The sequence below is a fragment of the Nymphalis io genome, chromosome 10 (genome assembly GCF_905147045.1).
Source record: "Nymphalis io chromosome 10, ilAglIoxx1.1, whole genome shotgun sequence".
NCBI lineage: Eukaryota > Metazoa > Arthropoda > Insecta > Lepidoptera > Nymphalidae > Nymphalis > Nymphalis io.
In genome coordinates, this window is record NC_065897.1 from 7601378 (window position 1) to 7624247 (window position 22870).

A 22870-nucleotide genomic window follows, 5' to 3' on the forward strand; every position below is an offset into this window, starting at 1 on the left:
GATCTGCGGCCTTATAGAATAGCCATTAGGCCGACAGGACAGAAAAAGTAGCAAGCATTTTTATAAAAAAGTAGCAGTAGTTTAAAGAAGGCAATTCACACAAGTCTTATAATTCAAAATTCATTATAAAGTTAGTGAAGTGGCGTAGACAGAGAAACTAAACTTTGTTTCTCTGTCTACGTTAAGTGAACAGTTCATAAAATTTCAACATTGTCATGTCATTAGAGCTCTGAGTCCTTTGACTACTGAGTCGACAGTTGTGAACAGCTGTCAACTATCAAATGTGACTTACACACTTGTCAAAAAAAGGAAAATAAATATTGTTCCCAAATATAAATGCTTGTTGTAATAAAAACATTTTTTGTAAGATACAAATTATAATTCACAATGTCTAAACAAAATTTAGTATTTCATCCAATTATAAGCTCTATTCAAAGAATAGCTTTATATGAAACTAAAACAGTAAGTATGAACAAATCTTACATATTACTTTATATAAATTTGTATTTTTTTAATGTTTAACAAACAGTAAACATATGTCCACATACATATTTGTTGCCCTTACTTTTATCGTATCTATTTTTTTGATTTCAGAAAGATATTTTTATATTGCCTGCATATTTTACTTTCAGAAAAATAAATTAATTGCAGGCTCAAGCCCAAACAGTTATTAAAAAATGTTTTAAATGAAATCATCAATCATCATTTTTTTACTATCATTTCTAAAGTTGCATCAAACCAGTCACAATTAATAAAATTATAATTTCCAGCGATTTTATCTAATTGGATCAAATAATACACAAACAAGATTTCGTGTACTAAAAATAGACAGAACGGATTCAAAAGAACTAATTTTAGTTGATGATAAAGTTGAATACAATAAACAGGAAATTCATCAACTGTTAAACATGATTGGATTTGGTAATAGGAGTGGCCGATCACCCGGATTAAATAAGCTGGTATCAGCATTTGGCATTGTGGGTTTGTATTCAAATTTGATTAAACAAATTACCGATTTAACAAAAGATGTGAGATAGTAAGATGGACTCATTAACAGAAAGTTATTGTTTCAAGAGAGTATGAGTTATTAAAGATAAATAAATATATTCATCTTGTATTTAGTGGTGAAGAAAAATCTACATGAGAGAAAAGGGACACTGATCACGAGTAATAATGGAACAGTTTTCTCAATAGGAAGCTATGTTCTGATAGGCAGTTATTTATTTTATCATTTTTAATTTTTAAACTAACTTTATAAATGCATCAAACAGTAAAAGCTTGTGAATATCCCACTGCTGGGCTAAGGCCTACTCTCCAGTTTTGAAGAGAGGGTTTGGAGCTTATTCCATCATGTTGCTCCAATGCGGTTTGGTGGAATACACATGTGCCAGAATTTCAGTGAAATTAAACACATGCAGGTTTCCTCACGATGTTTTTCTTCACCATCAAGCATGAGATGAATTATAAACAAAAATTAAGAACATAAATCAGTGGTGCTTGCCCGGGTTTGAACCCACAGACATCGGTTAAGATTTCATTCTAACCACTAGGCCATCTCGGCTATAATAATTAAAAAGTAAATAAGTTTATTAATTTCTTCATTTGCTATTATGCACATGGGCTTAATGGTATTTAATTTCCAGTGTTTATACAAGAATTCATAGATAATTAGTGGTTTTAGAAAACAATAATTCACATGTTGTTAGAGTCATTTCAGTTATTCAAGTCACATAAATTATAACAAAAGTTACTATTTTATGACATCGATTTACCTTACATTTTATGTAAAAATCTTAGGCAATATTTAAAATAAAGTTCATATGTTCATTCATTATATTTGTATTATTAGTATTTTTTTTATTAGTATTTTTTTTGTATTACTTTTATTTTTAGTTTTTCAAAATTTATTCCTATATTGTAGTCATTTAACATAAGAAGTTCTGTTTTTTGTTTTAGTTCTTTAAGTCATATCATTTTAAATTTGTGGACTTCCTAATTTTAATTTTACTTTTTATATTAGCTGTTATTTAGTTGTATATAATGGATGCTGTGGTTTCCTGTTACTGAGGAGGAGCACATAGATTTATAACTCGCATAATGTATTTAAAGCTTGTCATGTGTATTCCTTGTTGGAGATCCTACTAAAATAAAATGTAAAAAATAATTAATAAGTATCTAAAATAGATGATTAGTCTTAAATATTTTTTGTTCGTTTAAATGCTTTTATTATATTAATAATGTAAAATCTATGCCTTTTCGTTCTTACAGGGTTCATAAGATTCCTAGAAGGCTATTATATAATATTAGTAACAAAAAGACGTAAGATAGCTGTAATTGGCTCACATTCCATTTATAAAATAGAAGACACAGCAATGATATACATACCTAATGAAAGCAACAAGCCAATGCATCCAGACGAACAGCGATATGTTAAAATGTTCCTTGCCATAGATCTCTCAACGAACTTTTATTACAGTTATAGTTATGACATAACACATACCTTACAAATGAATATGGCTCCACCGAGGAAATTAGCACCAGCTTTATTTCCCAAACCAGTCACAGCAGCCGTATATCAATCAAACTTGAACTCTGAACAGGAAAAATGCACATGTAATAATACACAAGACGATGAAGACATATTCGAGACATGGAAAAAACAGTTGCAAGAGAGACAACTAAAAACTGGGTATATTTATGCTATATTTACATTTGATTTTTTATGCATTTCATATTCCTAATGTTTGCCAATGTTGGAAAGAACATAATAATATCTCTTGTTTGGGTCTGTAGTTACTTTTGCTCACACTCTTTTCAAACTGAGCAATAAAAGGTTTTGGTGTTTTGTTATAAAATCATGGTGATCAGTAAGGTAACCATGAGGGGCCACCGCACATTCATATAATCAGTAAATACAAGTTTTCTATACAATTATTATAATAGAGCGGATGATACTAGTTTGTTTTTTTTTAGAGTACAAAATACAAAACTAGAGTTTGGTGTGAGAACAGTACCACAATGGAGATTTGTTTGGAACAGCCATCTTTTATCTGTTGTACATTCACAACTGCATCCTGATTGGATTCTGTACATCATACACGGGTTTATTGAGCAGAGTAATTTAAATATATTCGGTCGTCCAATATATTTAACTCTTATTGCAAGAAGAAGCAATCGATATGCCGGCACTAGGTTCTTAAAAAGAGGTGCTAACATGCATGGTGATGTCGCTAACGAAGTGGAAACTGAACAGATCGTTCTTGATGCAATGATCTCCTCTTTCGCTGCTGGCAGGTATAGAAAAAAATCCAATAATACTTGTTATTATGCTTTTAAAGTCATTGTTTAATCTTAACCTTGTGTGTAGCACTAGCTTTCCCTATTGTCAGCAGATTCCATTAATTTTCAAAAAAGATTTTGATAATATAATAAATTTGTTAACTGTTAGAAGAAATATTACTCTTGTGTCCAACATTAAAATTATCATAAATTGTATTGAAAATCAAAGCATATTTTTCTCTTAAATTAAATATGATTGTTATAAATAAATACATGTTTAACTACCCTCTAACTCTTGTGACGTCATAATGTTAACGTCCCCCATTAAACCGTCCCGAGTCGACTGACACAAGCAAAATTAAAATTATGACGAAATATGCTCCCTGAACAACTGTCAAGAGTGTCGAATTGTACTTAACAAACTAAAAGTTTATTATAAAACTAAAACCGGAAATTAGTTTTTTAAATATTCTTTTAGTTTCTCTTCTTCTGTCAATACTAATTAACTTGATTATTTATGTATTTCTAATATAATCTAAGTGATTGTTTAAAATGTTTCAGATTTAGTTCATTTGTTCAAATGAGAGGTTCGATTCCCAGCTTTTGGTCACAAGATATATCTAAAATGGTACCTAAGCCGGCTATAATGATTGATCGCAGTGATCCATACGCAGAAATACCAGCGAAACACTTTAATAATCTGATGACGCGATACGGCTCTCCCATTATGATACTTAATTTAGTCAAAAAGAGAGAAAAGAGAAAACACGAATCTCTTCTAACAGAAGTTATCAGTAATGCTGTGAAATATCTCAATCAATTTTTGTCTCCTGAACATGCAATACAATATTTTCATCTGGATATGGCTAGGATGAACAAAGGCGCCGACGCTAAAGTGCTTGACAAGTAAGTTTATTACAAATCTAACATGTGTATGAAACAAGGCATCTCTTTTTCTCTATTTGTTCTTTTGATGATGATCATGTCTTCTGACAGATTTCGAAAGCCTTTCTCGGATAAAATACACTAGGCGGAAAGAGGAAACAGTCTTAGAGCAAGGGAGAAAGTTACAGTCATTGATAAGATATACATTTATCACAAAATAAAGTACAAGTAATAAATTCATAAAATAAAAGGATACTAGGCCACTCAGTTTACCTAGTACCTATTTTATATATATATATATACTAAAATTGTTAAGCTAGACTATAATCGACACACATTACAAGAAGAATGTCAGGATAACTTGTTATATTTCTTATTTAAAATAAGAAAATAATAATTAGAAATATATTTTTGAAGAAGTAATATTAATAAGACGAGAAGCCTAAAAAGTTATAATTTTACTCGGTTACAGTAAAATTAAAGACTAAATGCCCTGATTAAACGTCGGTGATATAGGAAGCGTACAGTAGCGCTAATTAACACAATTTTTTCAGGCTATCTGCTATAGCCCGGACCGTGGTTCGCCGGACGGGTATATTTTTAAGCGGCAAGGGTTACGGCGAGGAGATGGGCGTGCCTGGACACCAGGCCGGCCGGCTGCAGACGGGACTCGTGCGCGTCAACTGCGTGGACTGCCTCGACAGGACCAACACCGCACAGTTCGCTATCGGCAAATGCGTGCTGGCCCAGCAGGTCAGTGCCGCTGTAATCTATTATTACTCGTCATACGTCACTACTAACCTTGAATTAGTTGGTTTATTTTTAGCTGACTTTAAAGAAGAAGAAGGTTGTCAAAATAATAACGTACTAATGAGGCACATATTAAAACAATTTCTTTAATTTTGCCGAACTATAATTCCAAAATGTCCATGTGACCTTTGCGTATTTATTAGAAGATGTAGCGGATAAAAAAATATCAATTAAAAAAAAAAACGATTATTACATTGAAAAGGGCATTTCAAACGTAAAGTCGTATCAGGGTCGTTAACTACTTATTGACTGACAAAAAATTTAGTATATCGTAGAAACAACTATATCTATACATATAATAAACCTGTAACTGATCGCTGTCTGTACATGGAAGTGTATGAGTAAAACTAACATCGAGGGCCTTTATCAACGCAATAGAACCCAAAACAATGATTGTAAGAATTGTTGTCTGTTTCTCTTTGCGTTTGTGCACGCTAATCTTAGAAACGTTTTAACGGGTTTAAGTGCGGTTTCACGGTCACTAATATATTATGGCTAACTTCACTTAAAAGTTAGTGTTTGTTTTACTTCAATCGGTTCATAAATAGTTATGTTAATTTAAAAAATTACGTCGAACATTTATTCAATTGCTATAAAATAACTGTACATCCAATGTAAGTTGAACTCAGATCTATATGATCGATCATATTAAATAGGGTTCAGCTTATGCTAGTATTTGTCGGTTAACTCGCCCATGCGTACATATATTTCTATCTTTTAAGGTTAACTATAATCTTTTGTATGGTATTCAAATTTGGAAAAGGACTTTTTCTTTCATTCAAGTATGTCGGAATAGATTTAAGGGAATGATCTTTTTCTCATGTATGATTCCATTTTGTGTTGCCCTATCTAGATCCGGGTGCGGCAAAAACCGAATAAACACTAATATCCCACGAAAATAAAACTAAAAATGTTGTATATACTGAAATATTATAAGTCTGCTCTTTATTGTTTTTTTAAAGTTATACGCGAGTAAATAGAAACCGCGGTCACATCACACATAGTCATAGAATAAAAGATGTATGAGTGGTGTATAAAAGCATTATTAAGCCTGTGTAGTGGGGTAACGTTCGTTACTGTCACAACTTCCAAAAAATGGTATAAATACACATAGCACTTATATTAGTGAATATAGATATAATCCTTACTAATATTCCAAATGTAATGGTGAGTTTGTTAGTTTTTTTTAACTCTTAATCATGATTAAATTTTGCGTACACGTTGAACAGTAGGGGTACAAAAAATTAAATAGGGTACGAAACTAGTAAATTATACTTGTATATAATATGACGAGTGAACATAAGTCGTTTATTTAAGAGTCGGTAATAAACTGTCACGTGTAGTCGAATGAAATTATTCCATACAAATAATAGTGTTATGAAAATTATTACAGTTGTATGCATTAGGATTAATCGAGGAACCAGTTATCGAATTTGATTCGGACTGCGTTAGACTTTTGGAAGGACTATACGAAGACCACGGCGACACGCTCGCGTTGCAGTACGGAGGCTCGCAACTTGTTCACAGGTACATATATTGAGAGTCAAATAAATGGGTTTTGTTAACTTTAGAATGTTAAGCTTAGTCTTTAAATTACACTGTGCAGTTCCAGCTGAGCACGTAAGAGATGACTAAGGGATTTTGCTCAAGTAATCGAGAACTCGTCATCATCAATCCGGACCAGAGACCCAGCAATAACATTACCAAAAAAAGGATTGGTATCAGGCAGTTCGGGGGTCGTAAATTTTTTGCCAAATCCTTTCCGTTTTTGTGTTTTTACACACTACGTCGACTCTTTATGATAATAATTATATCTTCTGTCTTCGATTTGCCTATATTTAAAAGCAAACAGTCTTGAATCTCGTACTTCGTGCGAAAGTTTCTCATAAAGTAATAATTTCGTACAGGTATACATTGTTTAATTAATTAAAAAAATCTAAATTTAAAATTTTAAATTCCAGAATAAAAACATATCGTAAAACAGCGCCCTGGTCATCCCACGGTAACGATATCATGCAGACCTTGAGCCGTTACTACTCCAACACTTTCTCGGACGCAGAGAAACAAAACACTATGAACTTGTTCCTTGGCCTCTTTGTACCAGACCCCAGTCAACCAGCGATATGGGAGTATCCCACGGATTATTACTTACATCACCCAGAGACAATGGCTTACATACCAAGTAACAGGTATTTTGTTTGAAGTGTACATAACTATACAAGTGAAACGATAAGAATAGACATACGAATTAAAAATCTAGACCATTAGTGCCGTAATGATTAAGCCCTGTTAAGCTCAGTATTAAAAAGTTATTTATTTTCTTATTTAAAAATAAAAAAATATTTTTAGCTTTAACTAATCTTTTTAGGCGAAGTGTAGTAATATATATATACTACATGGCACGTTCCAGGTCGCTGACGCGCTGGTGGGACGAGAGCGCGGCGCGCTGCCTGCCTCGCTCGGCGCTGGAGATGAGCAAGCTGTGCTGCGAGGTCATCGGCCTGCAGGGCGACGCGCTGGAGATGGTGGACCCCTACCAGGAGTATAACCGTCCCTTCGAGTACACCGTCTTTGCGGACTGTTTCGAGTTTAAGGTATACGTAAACAATACTAAGTACTTTTGGACACATTTTTTTTGTTTTATATGTTTTACCTTTACTGGTGGTAGAGCTTTGTGTAAGCTCGTCTGGGTAGGTACCACCCACTCATCAGATATTCTACCGCAAAACAGCAGTACTTGGTATTGTTGTGTTCCGGTTTGAAGGGTGAGTGAGCCAGTGTAATTACAGGCACAAGGGACATAACATCTTAGTTTTCAAGGTTGATGGCGCATTAACGATGTAAGAAATGATTAATATTTCTTACACTCTATGAGTGATAGTGAAAACTTATTATCAGAAGGATGTCTGCCTAATTATATTATTATAAAAAATTATATCTAAGGCAACGAGATAATAGCGTCGATATCACGCTATCAACATTAGAGAACTGGACGAACAAATAAATACTAACCGAGACGATAATCGTGACTCGGAAAAATCTTTTACGTTTTATGTGATTATTCAATTAGTCACTCTCAGTGTACACTTTTAGAACAACTAATAATTAGTTTGCCTTATTAAACCCTAATATATTGCAATGATTTTTAATACTGATACACTGTATTCAAGTATACATACATTCATAAATAATTTTCACCTTAATTTTGGTAATGTTTTATTTCATTATATAGTTAAATTTAATAACGTATAAAGAAAATATTGTCTTTATTTTGATAACAAAGTAACATGTTAATAAACTGTTTCAGATGTACCATACATTAAGAGATCTTGCTCCAAACTCTTATGAGAACTTAAGCCCTTTCGTTGTGCGCGGCCGTTCTGTGGGACAAGTTAAAGGGCCTAGTTCTAAAAATCCGGTGATTAGCGGAAGATCAAGCACTATTTCTAACAATTCCAGCGAGTGAGTTGTTTCCTAATAAGAAATGCTTAAAACATTTTTAAGAATTACAATAAATAATATTGTGAAATTGTAGGAAATTGATTGGAATAATAGATAATAATATTCTATACTATAGATAATGAGTCGAAACTTCAGTACATTTTGTTCCTAGATCAAACAGTGACTCCACGTCAGATGATGACCTCACAAGCTCAACACCAAACTCCCGCCAGTTTATCATGTCTCCCATCACAATGGTAGCCAAGTTGTTGGAAGAAAAGGAAGTTGAGGAAACGCCGCTCTTTCCAGCCATTAAACGGTTTAATTGCATCAAAGTACAAGAGCCTGACAAGCGAGATATGTTGCTGTAAGTATTTCTAACTAAATGAAATTTGGTATATTAGTAGTTTACATTAGTATTATCTATCGACTTCTGTAAAATATATCAAATAAAAAACTATACACTGCCGACTGCAACAAAGATCTTTAGACAATCCAATGACACTGATAGGGCTGTTGAATATTTTTAGCTTAAGGGTTACCATTTAATAAAATTCCTTTACTTATCGGAAATAGCATTTGTAGTTTAAAAAAAACTGACTGAACTAAAAAAAGAAATTATAATTTATCATCATACTTAACATTGAATACCACCTACCAAACCAAATATCTTTAACTATTGCCAAATATAGTGTTAAAATACTGAAATTACGTCATAAAGCTTCGCTTTTATTGCTATAATATTGTATGTATTAAATTACTTAGGTTATGTCTAAAGAATGGTCAATCGCAAAATGTATATCAGGTTATTTTAGATTAATTATGTTCTTCATTATTTAAATTAAATTGTCTCATGTCGAAGTCTTGATGATAAGAATCATCTCCCTGGTGTAACGATTTTACTGAATTATGCTTCATCCATTTCTCGTAAGTATGTAAGTAAACACCCGAAGAACACAAAATATACTTACTGTTATATATATAACAGATAAGAATAAGACCATCAGTTAGAAAATTTAAGATTTCCAATTAGATTTTCACTTATTTGTTGCAGCGACTATCAAAATATGACACTGACATAGATAAGATGTTGATTTTAATTCCGATTTCGGCCACGCGCCTAATAAATATCCTTGTCAGGCTGTACACATAATAATATGATGTTCATAAAAAAATTGTCAAAAATTAACTTACAATTAAAATTAATTTATAAGTATTATTGTATAAACGTATTTATGAATGTAGGTACAAACGCTATGTGAACTTCGAGCGTCGTTCCAATCCACGATACAAACCAGATATCCACATTGTGATGACTGTGAGCAGCGCCTTCACCATTGACAGTTCCGTTGACGTCATTCCACCCACCGTAACCAAGGCCTCCAAAGAAATATACCAGGAATATGTTGCACGAAGTACCGGAAAAATTATTGTAGCGCAAGAATCCATCGCGTTGTATAATAGATACGTCAATTTTAGTTTGTAAAAATGATTTTTTTTAAATAGAAAGTACGTTCAATAAATATTTTCTGGAACATCTATGTTATATTTAAGCTTAAATCCCTATGTAAATATTTGAAATATGAATATTTTAATCATATATTATATTGTAATATGTTTAAAAGAATGAACTATATAAACATTATGCATAATATGAAATGGTGTATTGTTTAGTTTATAGCTTTAGTTTTAACATATTAATAAAAAACATATTTATTACACATAATATTTTAACTGTAACAGACTGTAAATGTTTTGTTCCTGGGAAAAGATTGGGGAAGCTCGTAACTTGGGTGCCTGACAGTTATTCAACCACAATATATAATGTAAAAAAACATTAGTTATATATTTTTTTAATAAATAATACAAAATATACATTAATCTTATCTATTATACATATTTATTTTCAACTTCAAATCATAAATATTATTTATATTAAAGATGCCATACAATAACATAAAAATTCAATGGAGTGCCAATAATATTGATTATTTGATCTTTTATATTAAAATTTGAAATATATAATTATACATACTAATGTTCGTCCAGTGACCGAAACTCGACCATAATGATTATTATAGAAAATTTGCGAAGAACAATGAATTTGCATGTTGCGAACATATTTTTTTTACTGTTATTTTAATTTTTTCATTGTTAAAAAATGATTATTTTCAATTAGATTATTATTCTCAAATCGAAACTACTTGATTACTGGTGGTAGAGCTTTGTGCAAGCTCGTCTGGTTAGGTCCTACCCACTCATCAGATATTGTACCACAAAACAGCAGTACTTGGTATTGTTTGTGTTACGGTTCGAAGAGTGAATAAGCCAGTAGAATTACAGGCACAAGGGACATAACATCTTAGTTCCCAAGGTTGCTTAGGTTAGGTCAGGTGGCCCTAAGTAAGAACGGTACGCACGCAAACGCGTCGTTGGAGCGATCCTGTCAGCCTTCGAAGCCTAAACGAGACGAAAGCGATGAGTCACCTTAAGACTTACGCAGGTAAAGGTGGCCCTAAGTGTTCCAAGAACAAAACCCTGCTGCGCCGTCCACAACGCGTTATGTCGATCAGGGTAATTAAAGCATACCGTAAGGCATGTGTTTTTTAAGGCATGTGTGCTTGCTCGTACTCCAACTTGGGATCTAGTAGCGGAAGTGCTAGCAGCGATATATTATCGGCGTACTGAACATCGAAACTCTGCTGTTCTATATTCAGAAGCTGAACAGTCAATGTGGAGAGACAACGTTCAGGCATTTCCTGACATCCTTTACAAATGGCACGAGAGACTGGCCAAGCAAACTGCTGGTCACCTCACGATCGAGCCTGTCCGGCCCGTTTTACGGAAATGGTTAGCAAAAAGAGATGCTCCTCTTATTTTCCGTTTTACTAAAAAACTAAATTCAATAAAAATAATTTCTTTTCCTTTTTTAATAACATATTCATTATTATTTCTACAATTACATGCTTTTTTTTTTCAATCGTTGATTAAAATTGTAAGATTCCGAGTCACGTTAAGTAAGAAAAAAGTTCATATGACGTGCTTGACGTTAGTGACATTTAGATGGTGGGCTGGTCATAAGCATTCAGCCGCTGGTGTCCTTATATTAAATCCAATTAGTTCATTATTTAACAAATAATTCATTTAGGGGGCGGATGTTTATCGATCAGAAGTAAATCCAGACAGCCACCATGGCTATGTCTAAAGGTTTTAAAGTACTTGAAAAATCTTCTCCACCTAATCCGTATAGTGTAATTTTACAACACAGAAATAAAGATACCGCATTATTATTCGAATCTCAAGCGGTGGTTTCTCTGTCGTTTCAAGAGACGGAAACTTTGCGTAAACAATATCATAAAATTGCTGATGCATATGGATGCTTAGGTGTTCTACAGTTAAATTCTGGAGAAAGTTGCTTACTACACCTTGTTCTCGTCACAGGCTGCTGTTCCGTTGGCAAGGTAGGCGACATTGAAGTTTTTAAAATAACTCAAACACAATTTTTACCTCTTTTCTATCAATCCCAAAGTGAAGATAAAGTTTCAGAAGTGAGAAAATTACTTAACTCTGGCACCTTTTATTTTTCATGGAATTCCGGTAAAAATACTGATAATTTATTTGATCTTACTCTATGTTCTCAAAGGAAAAGCAAAGGAGCTAACTCAGATAATAGATTCTTTTGGAATAGAACCTTGTTTATTCACCTTATAAGATTTGGAATTGATTGTGATGATTGGCTTACAAGGGCAATGTGTGGATCAGTTGAGATAAGAACTATTTATGTAGGCCATAGACAAGCAAGGGCTGTCCTAGTGTCGAGGTTGAGCTGCGAAAGGGCAGGAACAAGATTCAATGTTAGAGGTTGCAATGATGATGGTAATGTTGCTAACTTTGTTGAAACTGAACAAGCAATTTATATTGATGATTCTGTAGCATCATACATTCAAACCAGAGGATCAGTTCCACTGTTTTGGGAACAGCCTGGGATACAGGTTGGTTCACATAAAGTAAAAATGTCACGAGGATATGATGCATCAACTAGTGCATGTGACAGACATTTCTCTCAGTTGAAGCGTAATTATGGGTCTATTGTAGTTGTGAATCTTTTGGGCTCAAGTCTAATAGGAGGAAGTGAAGGAGAAGCAACTCTAAGCAATGCCTTTCAGAGACATCTCAATGAGTCTGCCCATAATGATATTGCACAGATTATCTTTGATTACCATCAGGAAGTTAAAGCTTCATCAATTGATTCAGCACTATTGAAATTTAAGAAAATTATTGAAAATTATTATGATAATATAAGCATTTTCAGTGCTAAAGGTACTGATATTTATAATATTCAAAAGGGTGTAATTCGAACTAATTGCTTAGATTGTTTGGATAGAACAAATGCTATACAAACATTTATTGGCTTAGAGATGCTTGCAATACAGCTCATGTTACTACAATGTGTTGATAAAAAACAGAATGTTAATAGATTTGAGGAAGTTTTTAAACAGATGTGGGTTAATAATGGCAATGAAGTGTCAAAAATTTATGCAGGCACTGGTGCTATACAAGGTGGTTCTAAATTGATAGACGGAGCAAGATCAGCTGCCCGCACCATACAAAATAATTTGTTAGATAACTCAAAACAAGAAGCTATTGATATATTACTTTTGGGCTCAACTCTAAATTCAGAATTAGCAGATCGCACAAGAATTTTGCTACCATCTAATATTTTACACACATCCACACCCGTACTCAGAGAAATGTGCAGAAGAGCAAATGAATTTACCCAACCTTCTAGTATACGTATAACAATTGGAACATACAATGTGAATGGTGGAAAGCATTTTAGAAGCCTTGCATACAAAGATGTTTCGTTATCGGATTGGTTACTGGATTGCCCAAATTCTGCTTTAGTAAACACAGTAAATTTAAAAGATCATCCTTCAGACATATTTGCTATTGGTTTTCAAGAGATAGTTGATTTAAATGCTAGTAATATTATGGCAGCTAGTTCTGATAATGCAAAGGCATGGAGTGAAGAATTGGATAAGATACTAGCGAGAGATGCTTCTTATACGCTTTTATCAAGTCATCAGTTGGTGGGTGTCTGTCTTTTTGTATTTGCAAGAAAAGATTTAATTCCACATATAAGAGATGTAGCACTTGATTCTGTCAAAACTGGGCTTGGTGGAGCAACTGGAAATAAAGGAGCTGTAGCAATTCGCCTGGTAATATATGGGACATCCCTTTGTTTTGTTTGTGCTCATTTCGCTGCAGGGCAATCTCAAGTTTCAGAACGCAATGCAGATTATACTGAAATCACACGAAAAATTGCTTTTCCTATGGGGCGGTCCTTATATTCTCATGATTACGTATTTTGGTGTGGAGATTTCAACTATCGTATTGATCTAGATAAGGATGAAACTCGATTATTAGCATCACAAAACAATATGCAAAGACTTCTAGAACAAGATCAACTATTACGCCAAAAATCACAAGATCTAGTTTTTAAAAATTGCTTTGAGGGAGAAATAACTTTCCTTCCTACTTATAAATATGATTTATTTAGTGACGATTATGATACCAGCGAAAAATGTCGGGCACCAGCGTGGACGGATCGCGTCTTATGGAGAAGTCGCAAGCATACTATTGATCCAGAATCGACTTCAGAATTAGCCGCTGGAAAAATATTGCACTATGGGCGTGCTGAACTTAAACAGAGCGATCACCGTCCGGTGATTGCTATATTAGAAATTGAAGTTTCACAAGTTAGTTACACAAAGTGTATGGAAGTTTTTTATGATGTGGTTAAAGACTTGGGTCCGCCTGATGCTAGCATTATTGTCCAGCCAGTGGACGAGTTTGATAACGAAGAATCTATTTTTGATGATAACTTGATGACTGCTGTTCTACAAGAATTGGCTATTATTGGTGAAGTAACGTTAGTACGTTTCATTGATGATCTTACATTGAGTATAACATTTAGAGATGGTCAACATGCCTTGGCGGCAGCACAGAAAGGACAAATTTCAGCCTGTTCAATTCCATTACTAATATCATTGAAGTCGCCTAATTGGATTGATATTGTAAAATCAGAAGTTAACTTGTGTTCCAACAACACAATTCCATTATTCGGCGAAATACCTAGCGAACGCCCTCTGCGGTCTGCTCCGCCTACACCTCGTAGACAACAACCGAGTAGGCCTCCAGCTCCATCACCTACACCCTTGGTACCATCGAGGACACCAGCAATAAGTCCAGCAAGACCACCTCCACCTCGCCCTGCGCCATTTCAAAATGAAATAGCTGGAAATGTACTACAGTCTGTACCGACATCTCCTCCTGCTGACATTCTTCCTCCGCCACAGTGCGCACCTCCACCGCCACCAGCTAGCAGCACTCCTCCTCCCACTAGTCATCCTCCTCCAGTACCTGCCCGCCAAGGAGCACCGCCTCCTTTGCCAGCCCGCCCACGACCAGTTATTTAGATCCATATTGCGGCATTTGCTTTAGATACTTTGTTATAGATAATGAATATGCTATTCTATATAATAGTTGAGACGTTATAAATTTAATATACATTGTTGAATAATTTCATACACAATGTACTATCATCTTTATCTTATATACTATACATATATTGTAGTTCTATTCAAAATTATATCATAGATATGACCCTTTTAAGATTATTTTAATAGGCTGTGATGTATTGATCAAAATATCCTAGTATTTCTTTATATATAATAATTATAATTCATTTTTGTTCTACCTAGTATTTTTTACTTATTTTTTTTATAAAAATCAAATATGGTTAGCAAAGAAGATGTTTGTAATATTTTTTTATTCTAAAATTTATATCCAAATAGAAACGGCAGAATTTTATTATTGATCTCATTAGACGTCTTTACATTTTTTTTACGTAATTTAATGAAACATTTTAATTCCTATATTTCGCACGCGGCCAACGGTTATTTTATATAATTTTGTTTATTCTTGTTTGGGTTCCTATATGTTTTATAAAAACTCGGTACTTGTTCATTTAGCTATTAGAAGTGTAATATAGAGCTTTGTACATGATTTGATCGTAAGAAAATTACTAATAGGAAATTTATTGATTTATTATTATTAGATAACAACGAAAAGTATAGTAAGTATATATTCTTCTGTAAATTTTATTATGATGTTATAAATTCTAAGATTACCCTACCTATTAATTATGATATGTTATTATATCAAAATTATGTAATTATAGTTTAAAATTAGAACATTTTTTTTTGTATCGAGTATAAAATATTTGTTACAAACTATGATACGTTGATGCAATAGTACGATAATTCCTAAACTGATAATGTAATCCGCTTATTTTTTTTGTAGTCGATTACTTCACCATTATAATTATTTACAACACTAAGCAACTGGTAAGGCTAGTATGTCTAAATATTTTTAGTTTTAATTCTTTATTTATTAGAGTCGCTATTTATTGTTTTCGAAACAAAGTTACTTTAATATATTGCTTTAAAAAATATATTTAGCACATTACGAGTCTAATTTTTGTTAAAACAGATATAATAAAAAGCGAGTAAATATATATCGCGAAAACATTTCCATAACTTAAACTTACTTAAAATTGTGAGATTATCTTCCCTTATATAATATAATTATTCAAGGATCCGCAATACTTCAAATGAATGGCAGTATAAAAGTGTATTCTATCGTATATGTTTTCTAATTAAATATGAACAAAAAAGCTATTGTTATAATTTATTGCTTTAATCTATCAGTTTAAATATTACATACGTAAGCAATTTAATTTTAAGGTTGCTGTAACAGTTAACGAAAGGTAAAAATATTTGAAAGAGTTGAATTTAGTTATAAGTTATTTATATTATGATGTAAGTATTATTTTTCTGTATTTTATTTACAACATGTCCATTACAATTTTTGAATTTAGAATCATTAAGGTACAAGGTAACCGTATTTGTCTATACATTGGGTGCAATCAAAATTAAAATAATTTGTAGAAAGTATGTCACAACGTTAATTGTTAATATCGACATTATTAGATGTTATTATCGCTTTATGTCGCTGTATTTTGTGATTCTAGAATCTACAGTTACAGACGAACATACAACATCTGTAGAGCGCTATGTTAGAGATAATTTTATTGATATTGAACGATATATATATATATAGCCATAATATCCTAACAGGGTACAGGCAATTTCAACTCATGTTTATACTATCGCTTGAAGTAGTATATTGTATTTTTTATATATAATTTTTAAAGATAATTGAAAAATATTTTCCGACCACCAGTCATGTGTAGAAGGCTTGTATCTCGTATAAGATCCACGAAGTAGTCCTGTTACAATAGATAGAAACAATCGAAGAATGCTTGAAAAGTCAAGCATGCCTTTCTATTCACAAGCCTCCTTGTCAAAGGACAAGAAATTACTTTTCAGATTTCAGCTGTGCAATACATATTTGTTATGATGCGCTTTTTTTGTTCTCTACGTCACTTATTATTTATTAATATAAGTTTTAAATCACGAGTTAAAAAATAGACGTACTTACCTGATTTGCATTTGCTAGTTTAATAAATTTATCAGAATTAATAATAATCATAGGGTAAATTGTAGATATAGTGCTTTATAAATGTTGTATCAAAAATTATTAGCCGATGGTAGTTATAGACAATTTATGTATTTTGAAATGGCATAATAAATTGTTTGGGCGAAAATATTTCAGTACGTTTCTTTTTTATTTACCTGCTCCATTTAAAATAAACATTCCTATTTTCATTTTAAATGACTGGAATGGAAAAAAATACTAAGAGAAGTCAAAAAGTGGTGTGAAATGTAGTCTAAAAAAGAAGGTAACTAACTAAAAACTAACAATATATATTTCAAACATTTACATTATATAGAGTTGAGGGCCATTAATAATTACCAAATGGTGTCTCTCAGGAGAAACGCGTTTTTTTATAATAAAATGTAACTGATCGCTGTCTGCACATGGAAGATATGAGTAAACCATTATCTGGGGCTTTTATTAACGCAATAGAACCCAAAATAATGAATGTTAGAATTTTTGTCTGTGCGTTTGTGTAAGCTAATCTTAGCTTAACTGAATTGGGTGCGGTTTTGAATAATGTATTTTGGCAACCTTCACTTAAAATTTAGTGTTTGATTTATTTCAATCAACTAATATAAATAAAAATGTTATATCAATTTAAAGAATCATGTCGAACATTTATTCAATAAAAACCTACAAAATAACTGTGCAATAGAAGGATAAAGAAAGTTAGCAGAAATTACAATTAATAAGAACAATATACAAAACCTTGTTGCTAGATGGCTTTTCCTAAGCATAATTTTTTTTTCATATTGGTAGGTAAGTCGCATTGAAACTTAAAGACATTACTTTTCTGTAGATATTTTTCTATAGCATATTTCAGGTTATAACACTAATAACTGTATTTTTAAAGTAAGTTGGGAATTATTGTTTTAAATATTTATAATATTTCTCGAAAACGGTCTAATATTGACCTTGATTGAGGAGATTAACAGAGAGTCAACAAGAGCGAGAAGAGAATAGCCTTCTAGAAGTGCTGCGTCTCGGGCTTGAGAGACTTTTTCTGGACGAGAATAGCGTCCTATCCTATCCGCCACGAAATTTTACGTTCTATAGAAACGCATGAAGAAAGATAGTCGTGTCTATCTGCTAATTGCACTCGCTTCGAAATCTCGCGTTCTGTAGAAACGTACGAGGCATGAGAGTTGCGTTTTTTGGCTGATCGCACCGAACATGAAATCACGCACTCACTAGAAACACGTGAGGAAAGAAAAAAATGTGTTGAATTTTTTATTTGGCAGAGATGATTTACACTCTTTTTTTTATTCTCTCTAATTCCTGCTTCCCCCTTCCTTCTTAAGTCCACGCGAGCTGGTTCTCGATGTCACCGCCTAACTGTGACATCAATTCCATCGCGAACAAAGAAATTTGGCAACTCCTTTCTTTGTCGCACTTCCATAAAATGGAATTCCTTACCAGCTCACGTGTTCCCCTCCTCTTACAACCCGGGTTCCTTCAAACGAGGCGTGAAGAGGCATCTTGCGGGCCGGCAAGGCGGTGACGGCTAGTACAGAACGTTTTTCCCGTCTGTACTGGCCGTCGTCGCGTTTGGACTCTACTACCACTTACCATCAGGTGGAGTAGAGTCATTAGCCCTCCCGGCGAATATAAAAAAAAAAAAAAAAAAGACAACACAAGACCTACCAGAACCTTTGATAGGATGCACAAAAATAAACGCTTTTACCTCCCCGTTCCAAGACAATTTTAGTGGTATTTAATTGTCAACTGTCTGCAAAAATAAAGATATAGATACTTGATTCTATATTCCACGCGTACGAAGTCGCGGGCAAAAGCTAGTATATTATAAATATATAAATTCCTTGCTGTTATAGTAGCGTGTCTCTTTCTTGTAATATTTCGCGGTTGTATAAGACTGTGAATGTTTTAATATTTATTTCGTCATAGGTATAACACACACACACACATATATAACAGTAATTTTTATGTTTTACTTAGTAGAAAATTCATTATTAAAGTAAGTTCATAAGAGAAGTTAGAAATATATACATATAATTCCTTGACATCAGTTTAAACAGTGCACTGCAAATATTCAGTATCCATTTTCAGATAAGATCAGACAAGCCACTGGACCAAAATAAACAAATAATTTAGTCCACTCCTGCTATAACTTGCTACATCCACGGTAGCTAATATTTTGAATTGAAACAAAAATAAAACAAGTAGGTTTACAGTTCATCAAAAATAATTCAATAGAATTTAAATAATTACAAAAGCATATTCTGAATATGGGTTTATAATAGTATGTAACCACTAAAATTAGATTGATTAAAATAAAACAAAACTGCTGTAGTTCTGATTTCTATTTAAGCACAAGCAACTAATACATATTATAATTTAATGAAATGTAACTATATTATTTATTGCTTCTTCGGGACAGCGTGGGTGTAAACAGTGTGGCCAATACCAACTAATCCAATAACACACAGCAGCATCGTGAATCGGTATAGAATGCCATCAAAGGGACCACCCTTCAGGAAAACTGGCACATCATCCTCTTTCTGAAAAATATAAAAAAATATGCTATTATACACAACCGTAACAGCCTGTGAATGTCCCACTGCTGGGCTAAAGGCCTCCTCTCCTCTTTTTGAGAAGGTTTGGAGCTTATTCCACCACGCTGCTCCAATGCGGGTTGGTAGAATTCACATGTGGCAGAATTTCAGTGAAATTAGACATGCAGGTTTCCTCACGATGTTTTCCTTCACCGTAAAGCACGAGATGAATTATAATCTAAAATTAAGCACATGAAAATTCAGTGGTGCTTGCCCGGGTTTGAACCCACGATCATCGGTTAAGATTCACGCGTTCTTACCACAGGGCCATCTCGGCTTTTTTTACATAAATATATATTATTATACATAAATGTTATTATATTATAAATGTTATATATGTTATATTATACATAAATGTGATCACAATTATATTTTGTTATTGAACTTAATACAACACAATAAATTAGGTAACAAATCATTTTTTCAACCGCAGATTAATAAAAAATGTAAATTTTTAATTTGTGGTAATAATTAAGGTCAATTCGGGGAAGACCGTCGGGCGGGTAAGGCCGTACACTAAGGAATACGACTAATTCTTAATAGCTACGTACATAGCAGCATGATGTACGAAAACGGTTTACTATTCTAATATCTATAAATTTAAGCACATGACACTTAAACACAGTTAGTTAAAACACAGAGAGAAAAATCTTCATTTGAAATTTAGTTTGTCATTAACTTTCATCAAGACGATACCACATTGCTAAAAAAAAAATACGCTGTGTGTTTTTGTGTGATGTTATTCGGATCTGCGCAGGTTAGTACATTAGTTTACAATTTTATAAAACAATTTCTTTATCTAATAATTATCTCAAAGTTGCATAAAACTCATATTTTAAGAAATTACTCCTAATGATACAATTATAGCATCTAAGTACATTAGTGGTTAAGTCCGTCTAGTTGTTGGAGGCAAAGACCGGTATATGCTGATCTTCGCCGTATTCAGATATCTTAAACCGTTTCCGACTTAGCAAGGTTATTATTATTAACTGATGGCCAAACCGTAATTTACAATGAGTGCTTTTATTGAATTTAGCTAACTAAATACTATCAGTTATTATCACCATTAGGTATTCAATTTATTTAAATAGTCGAAATAAGGCCATGTGGTTTACTTGAAATAAATTACATTTTTATTTTTGTTTGGTTACTGTTAAATGAATACTATTATGAATAAAATTAAATTTCCATTGATTAAATTTGAATGTAAATATTAAATTATTTTCAGGTAATTAATTTAGTTAGTCCACAATAGGAAAGTATAACAGAAAATCCAACAGAGGAACAATACTTTTTTGTGAATTGTGATGAGAATTCGATATACTTTTAAATTAATACATTATCTTTTTAAATCAAAATATGAATGTTGTCTATTTTTTGTTTTGTTTTTTTTTTTATTTTTTTATTATTTTTTGTTGTGTTAATTACTTAAGAAATATTAAAAGCTGATTTCGTAAATAAAATTGTTAATTTTTGATTAATGAAAGTGTTTTTTACCCCTGAATGGCGTTGTGTGCCGGACTTATCCGACAAACGCTTCATTTTGAGGTAAAAGCCACCAGGAACGATTTATTAAAAATTTGACAGAACATTTTGAACAAATGTTTAAAAATGCACACATAGATTATGTGTACAATTATGTAAACTGTCTATTTATAGATTTTTTTTACATTATACGACATTATCCGACATGTCAGAAAAGTCCATCAATTTGATTGTTTTTTAAAAGTTATGATTTTTGCATAAACAAATGATTTTTAAGTAATTTTGACTGTTTAATTTAATAGTCAATGAAATATTTAATCATCCTGTAGTAAAATTTGTCTAAAATGTCGTAAAGGTAGCCTATTATGATCAATAAACTAAGTTTTTAATAAAGTATACCAGTCTTCGCCGAAATGACCTTCAGTCTTTTTTCAAATTTCACTTCAGATTTGTGAAATTTCACAATAACCACCAGTACAGTCTTAATGTTACAAAACTATCTTTGTAGAGGAGAGTAGAGACATGTATTTCATTCAATTTATTATAATACAAGTAAAAAAGTAGTATTTGAAAAGCTAATTTAGCCACTTTTTGAAAATTTACATAAATTTAGGATACGATTCTCTTGTTCTAAGTTCATGTAGTGGTTATTATTTATACGAAAAGTGCTTTTACTGTTACTTGAAAACAAAGAAAACATAATTTCCTTAATAAACCCAATAATTTGACTTAAGACTGTGCATTCCTTATATATTTTAATTGATTATTTGATTAGTGCTACACTGAGTAATAAGTTGAGTCAAGTTACCTGGAAGAGCTCTTGACGTTTCATAATGGTTTCGCTAACAGGCGGATAGGGAATGTTAGTTCCAGGCATAAGACGTCTGGACCCAGGAGCTGGGCAGGCTGAAGACTCAGTCACCGTTGACATTTGAGCAGTGTTGTACTGAATAGCTGGAGGGTCCACTCGTTGGAGAGCAATGGGAGCCTTGTAATTAATATGAATTTAAATATCTTGCATACCTAGCAAAAGATAATATTTTAAAATATATGTATTGTTTACTTACAACTGGAAATAGTGGACTCTGAAGATTAGTAGCAGCGACCAGCCTGCCAGAAATTTTGCTTAGTTGGTGATACATTTTGCAAATCTTTGAACAGGACCTATTTATTTCTCAAAAACGAATGTGCTTAAAATCCGACCTGTTACGAAACAAGTACTTATCGAATATGGGTGACGTTCAGAAATTTTCAGAGTTACCCCGTTGAAAATGTATTATTATATTTATACAGTAATGTATATATATATTATTAATATGAGGAAACAAAGAATCAATATTTTGCTTTATATGAAAAATAATTAGTAGTTGTTATTGCATTAAATAAAATAATATAATAATTCGATTTCATCCCATTGTCCTTATAATTTGAATGTATGTAATCAAGCTTCATTGTTTTTAAATGTGTACAGAATCTTTTTTTATAAAATATGGGACGAATGAACATATCGTCCACCTGATGGTAAGTGGCTTCCAACGCCCTTAGACATTGGCATTGTAAAAATTGTTAACCATCGCTTACTTCACCAATGCGCCACCAACCGTGGGAACTAAGATGTTATGTCCTTTGTGCCTGTAATTACACTGGCTCACTCATCCTTCAAGCCGGAACACAACAATACAAGTACTGATGTTTTGCGGTAGAATACCTGATGAGTGGGTGGTACCTACCCAAACGAACTTGCATAAAGCCCTACAAAGTAATCGAATTAA

At 32.7% G+C, this 22870-nt stretch overlaps 3 protein-coding genes across 3 annotated transcripts; 2 read left to right on the forward strand and 1 right to left on the reverse strand.

The window, feature by feature from the left end:
- Positions 1-296: 296 nt before the first annotated feature.
- Positions 297-10241, forward strand: LOC126771010 (polyphosphoinositide phosphatase). Its single transcript, XM_050490642.1, has 12 exons — positions 297-462; positions 771-981; positions 2269-2689; positions 2974-3294; positions 3841-4185; positions 4719-4917; positions 6368-6501; positions 6936-7163; positions 7385-7568; positions 8282-8436; positions 8588-8782; positions 9661-10241. The coding sequence occupies exons 1-12, from the start codon at positions 388-390 to the stop codon at positions 9899-9901; spliced, it is 2709 nt and encodes a 902-aa protein (XP_050346599.1). The 5' UTR covers positions 297-387; the 3' UTR covers positions 9902-10241.
- Positions 10242-11492: 1251 nt separating this feature from the next.
- Positions 11493-17156, forward strand: LOC126771008 (synaptojanin-1). Its single transcript, XM_050490636.1, has one exon. It carries the CDS (start codon positions 11607-11609, stop codon positions 14892-14894), a length of 3288 nt encoding a protein of 1095 aa, XP_050346593.1. The 5' UTR covers positions 11493-11606; the 3' UTR covers positions 14895-17156.
- Positions 17157-19346: 2190 nt separating this feature from the next.
- On the reverse strand, positions 19347-22370 carry LOC126771029 (uncharacterized). The gene is made up of 3 exons (XM_050490677.1): positions 22166-22370; positions 21907-22086; positions 19347-19559 (listed from the first exon to the last, which is right to left on the reverse strand). The coding sequence occupies exons 1-3, from the start codon at positions 22238-22240 to the stop codon at positions 19419-19421; spliced, it is 396 nt and encodes a 131-aa protein (XP_050346634.1). The 5' UTR covers positions 22241-22370; the 3' UTR covers positions 19347-19418.
- Positions 22371-22870: the final 500 nt, after the last annotated feature.

Bases quoted from the DNA above. Each gene is read 5' to 3' on its own strand.
- LOC126771010 (XM_050490642.1), top strand. From the start codon at position 388: ATGTCTAAACAAAATTTAGTATTTCATCCAATTATAAGCTCTATTCAA. The intron at 4,918-6,367 runs GTCAGTGCCGCT...AAATTATTACAG, and splicing joins AATGCGTGCTGGCCCAGCAG to TTGTATGCATTAGGATTAAT. The intron at 7,164-7,384 runs GTATTTTGTTTG...GGCACGTTCCAG, and splicing joins GCTTACATACCAAGTAACAG to GTCGCTGACGCGCTGGTGGG.
- LOC126771029 (XM_050490677.1), bottom strand. From the start codon at position 22,240: ATGTATCACCAACTAAGCAAAATTTCTGGCAGGCTGGTCGCTGCTACT. The intron at 22,087-22,165 runs GTAAGTAAACAA...ATTAATTACAAG, and splicing joins AGAGTCCACTATTTCCAGTT to GCTCCCATTGCTCTCCAACG. The intron at 19,560-21,906 runs GTAACTTGACTC...TATATTTTTCAG, and splicing joins AACGTCAAGAGCTCTTCCAG to AAAGAGGATGATGTGCCAGT.
- LOC126771008 (XM_050490636.1), top strand. From the start codon at position 11,607: ATGGCTATGTCTAAAGGTTTTAAAGTACTTGAAAAATCTTCTCCACCT.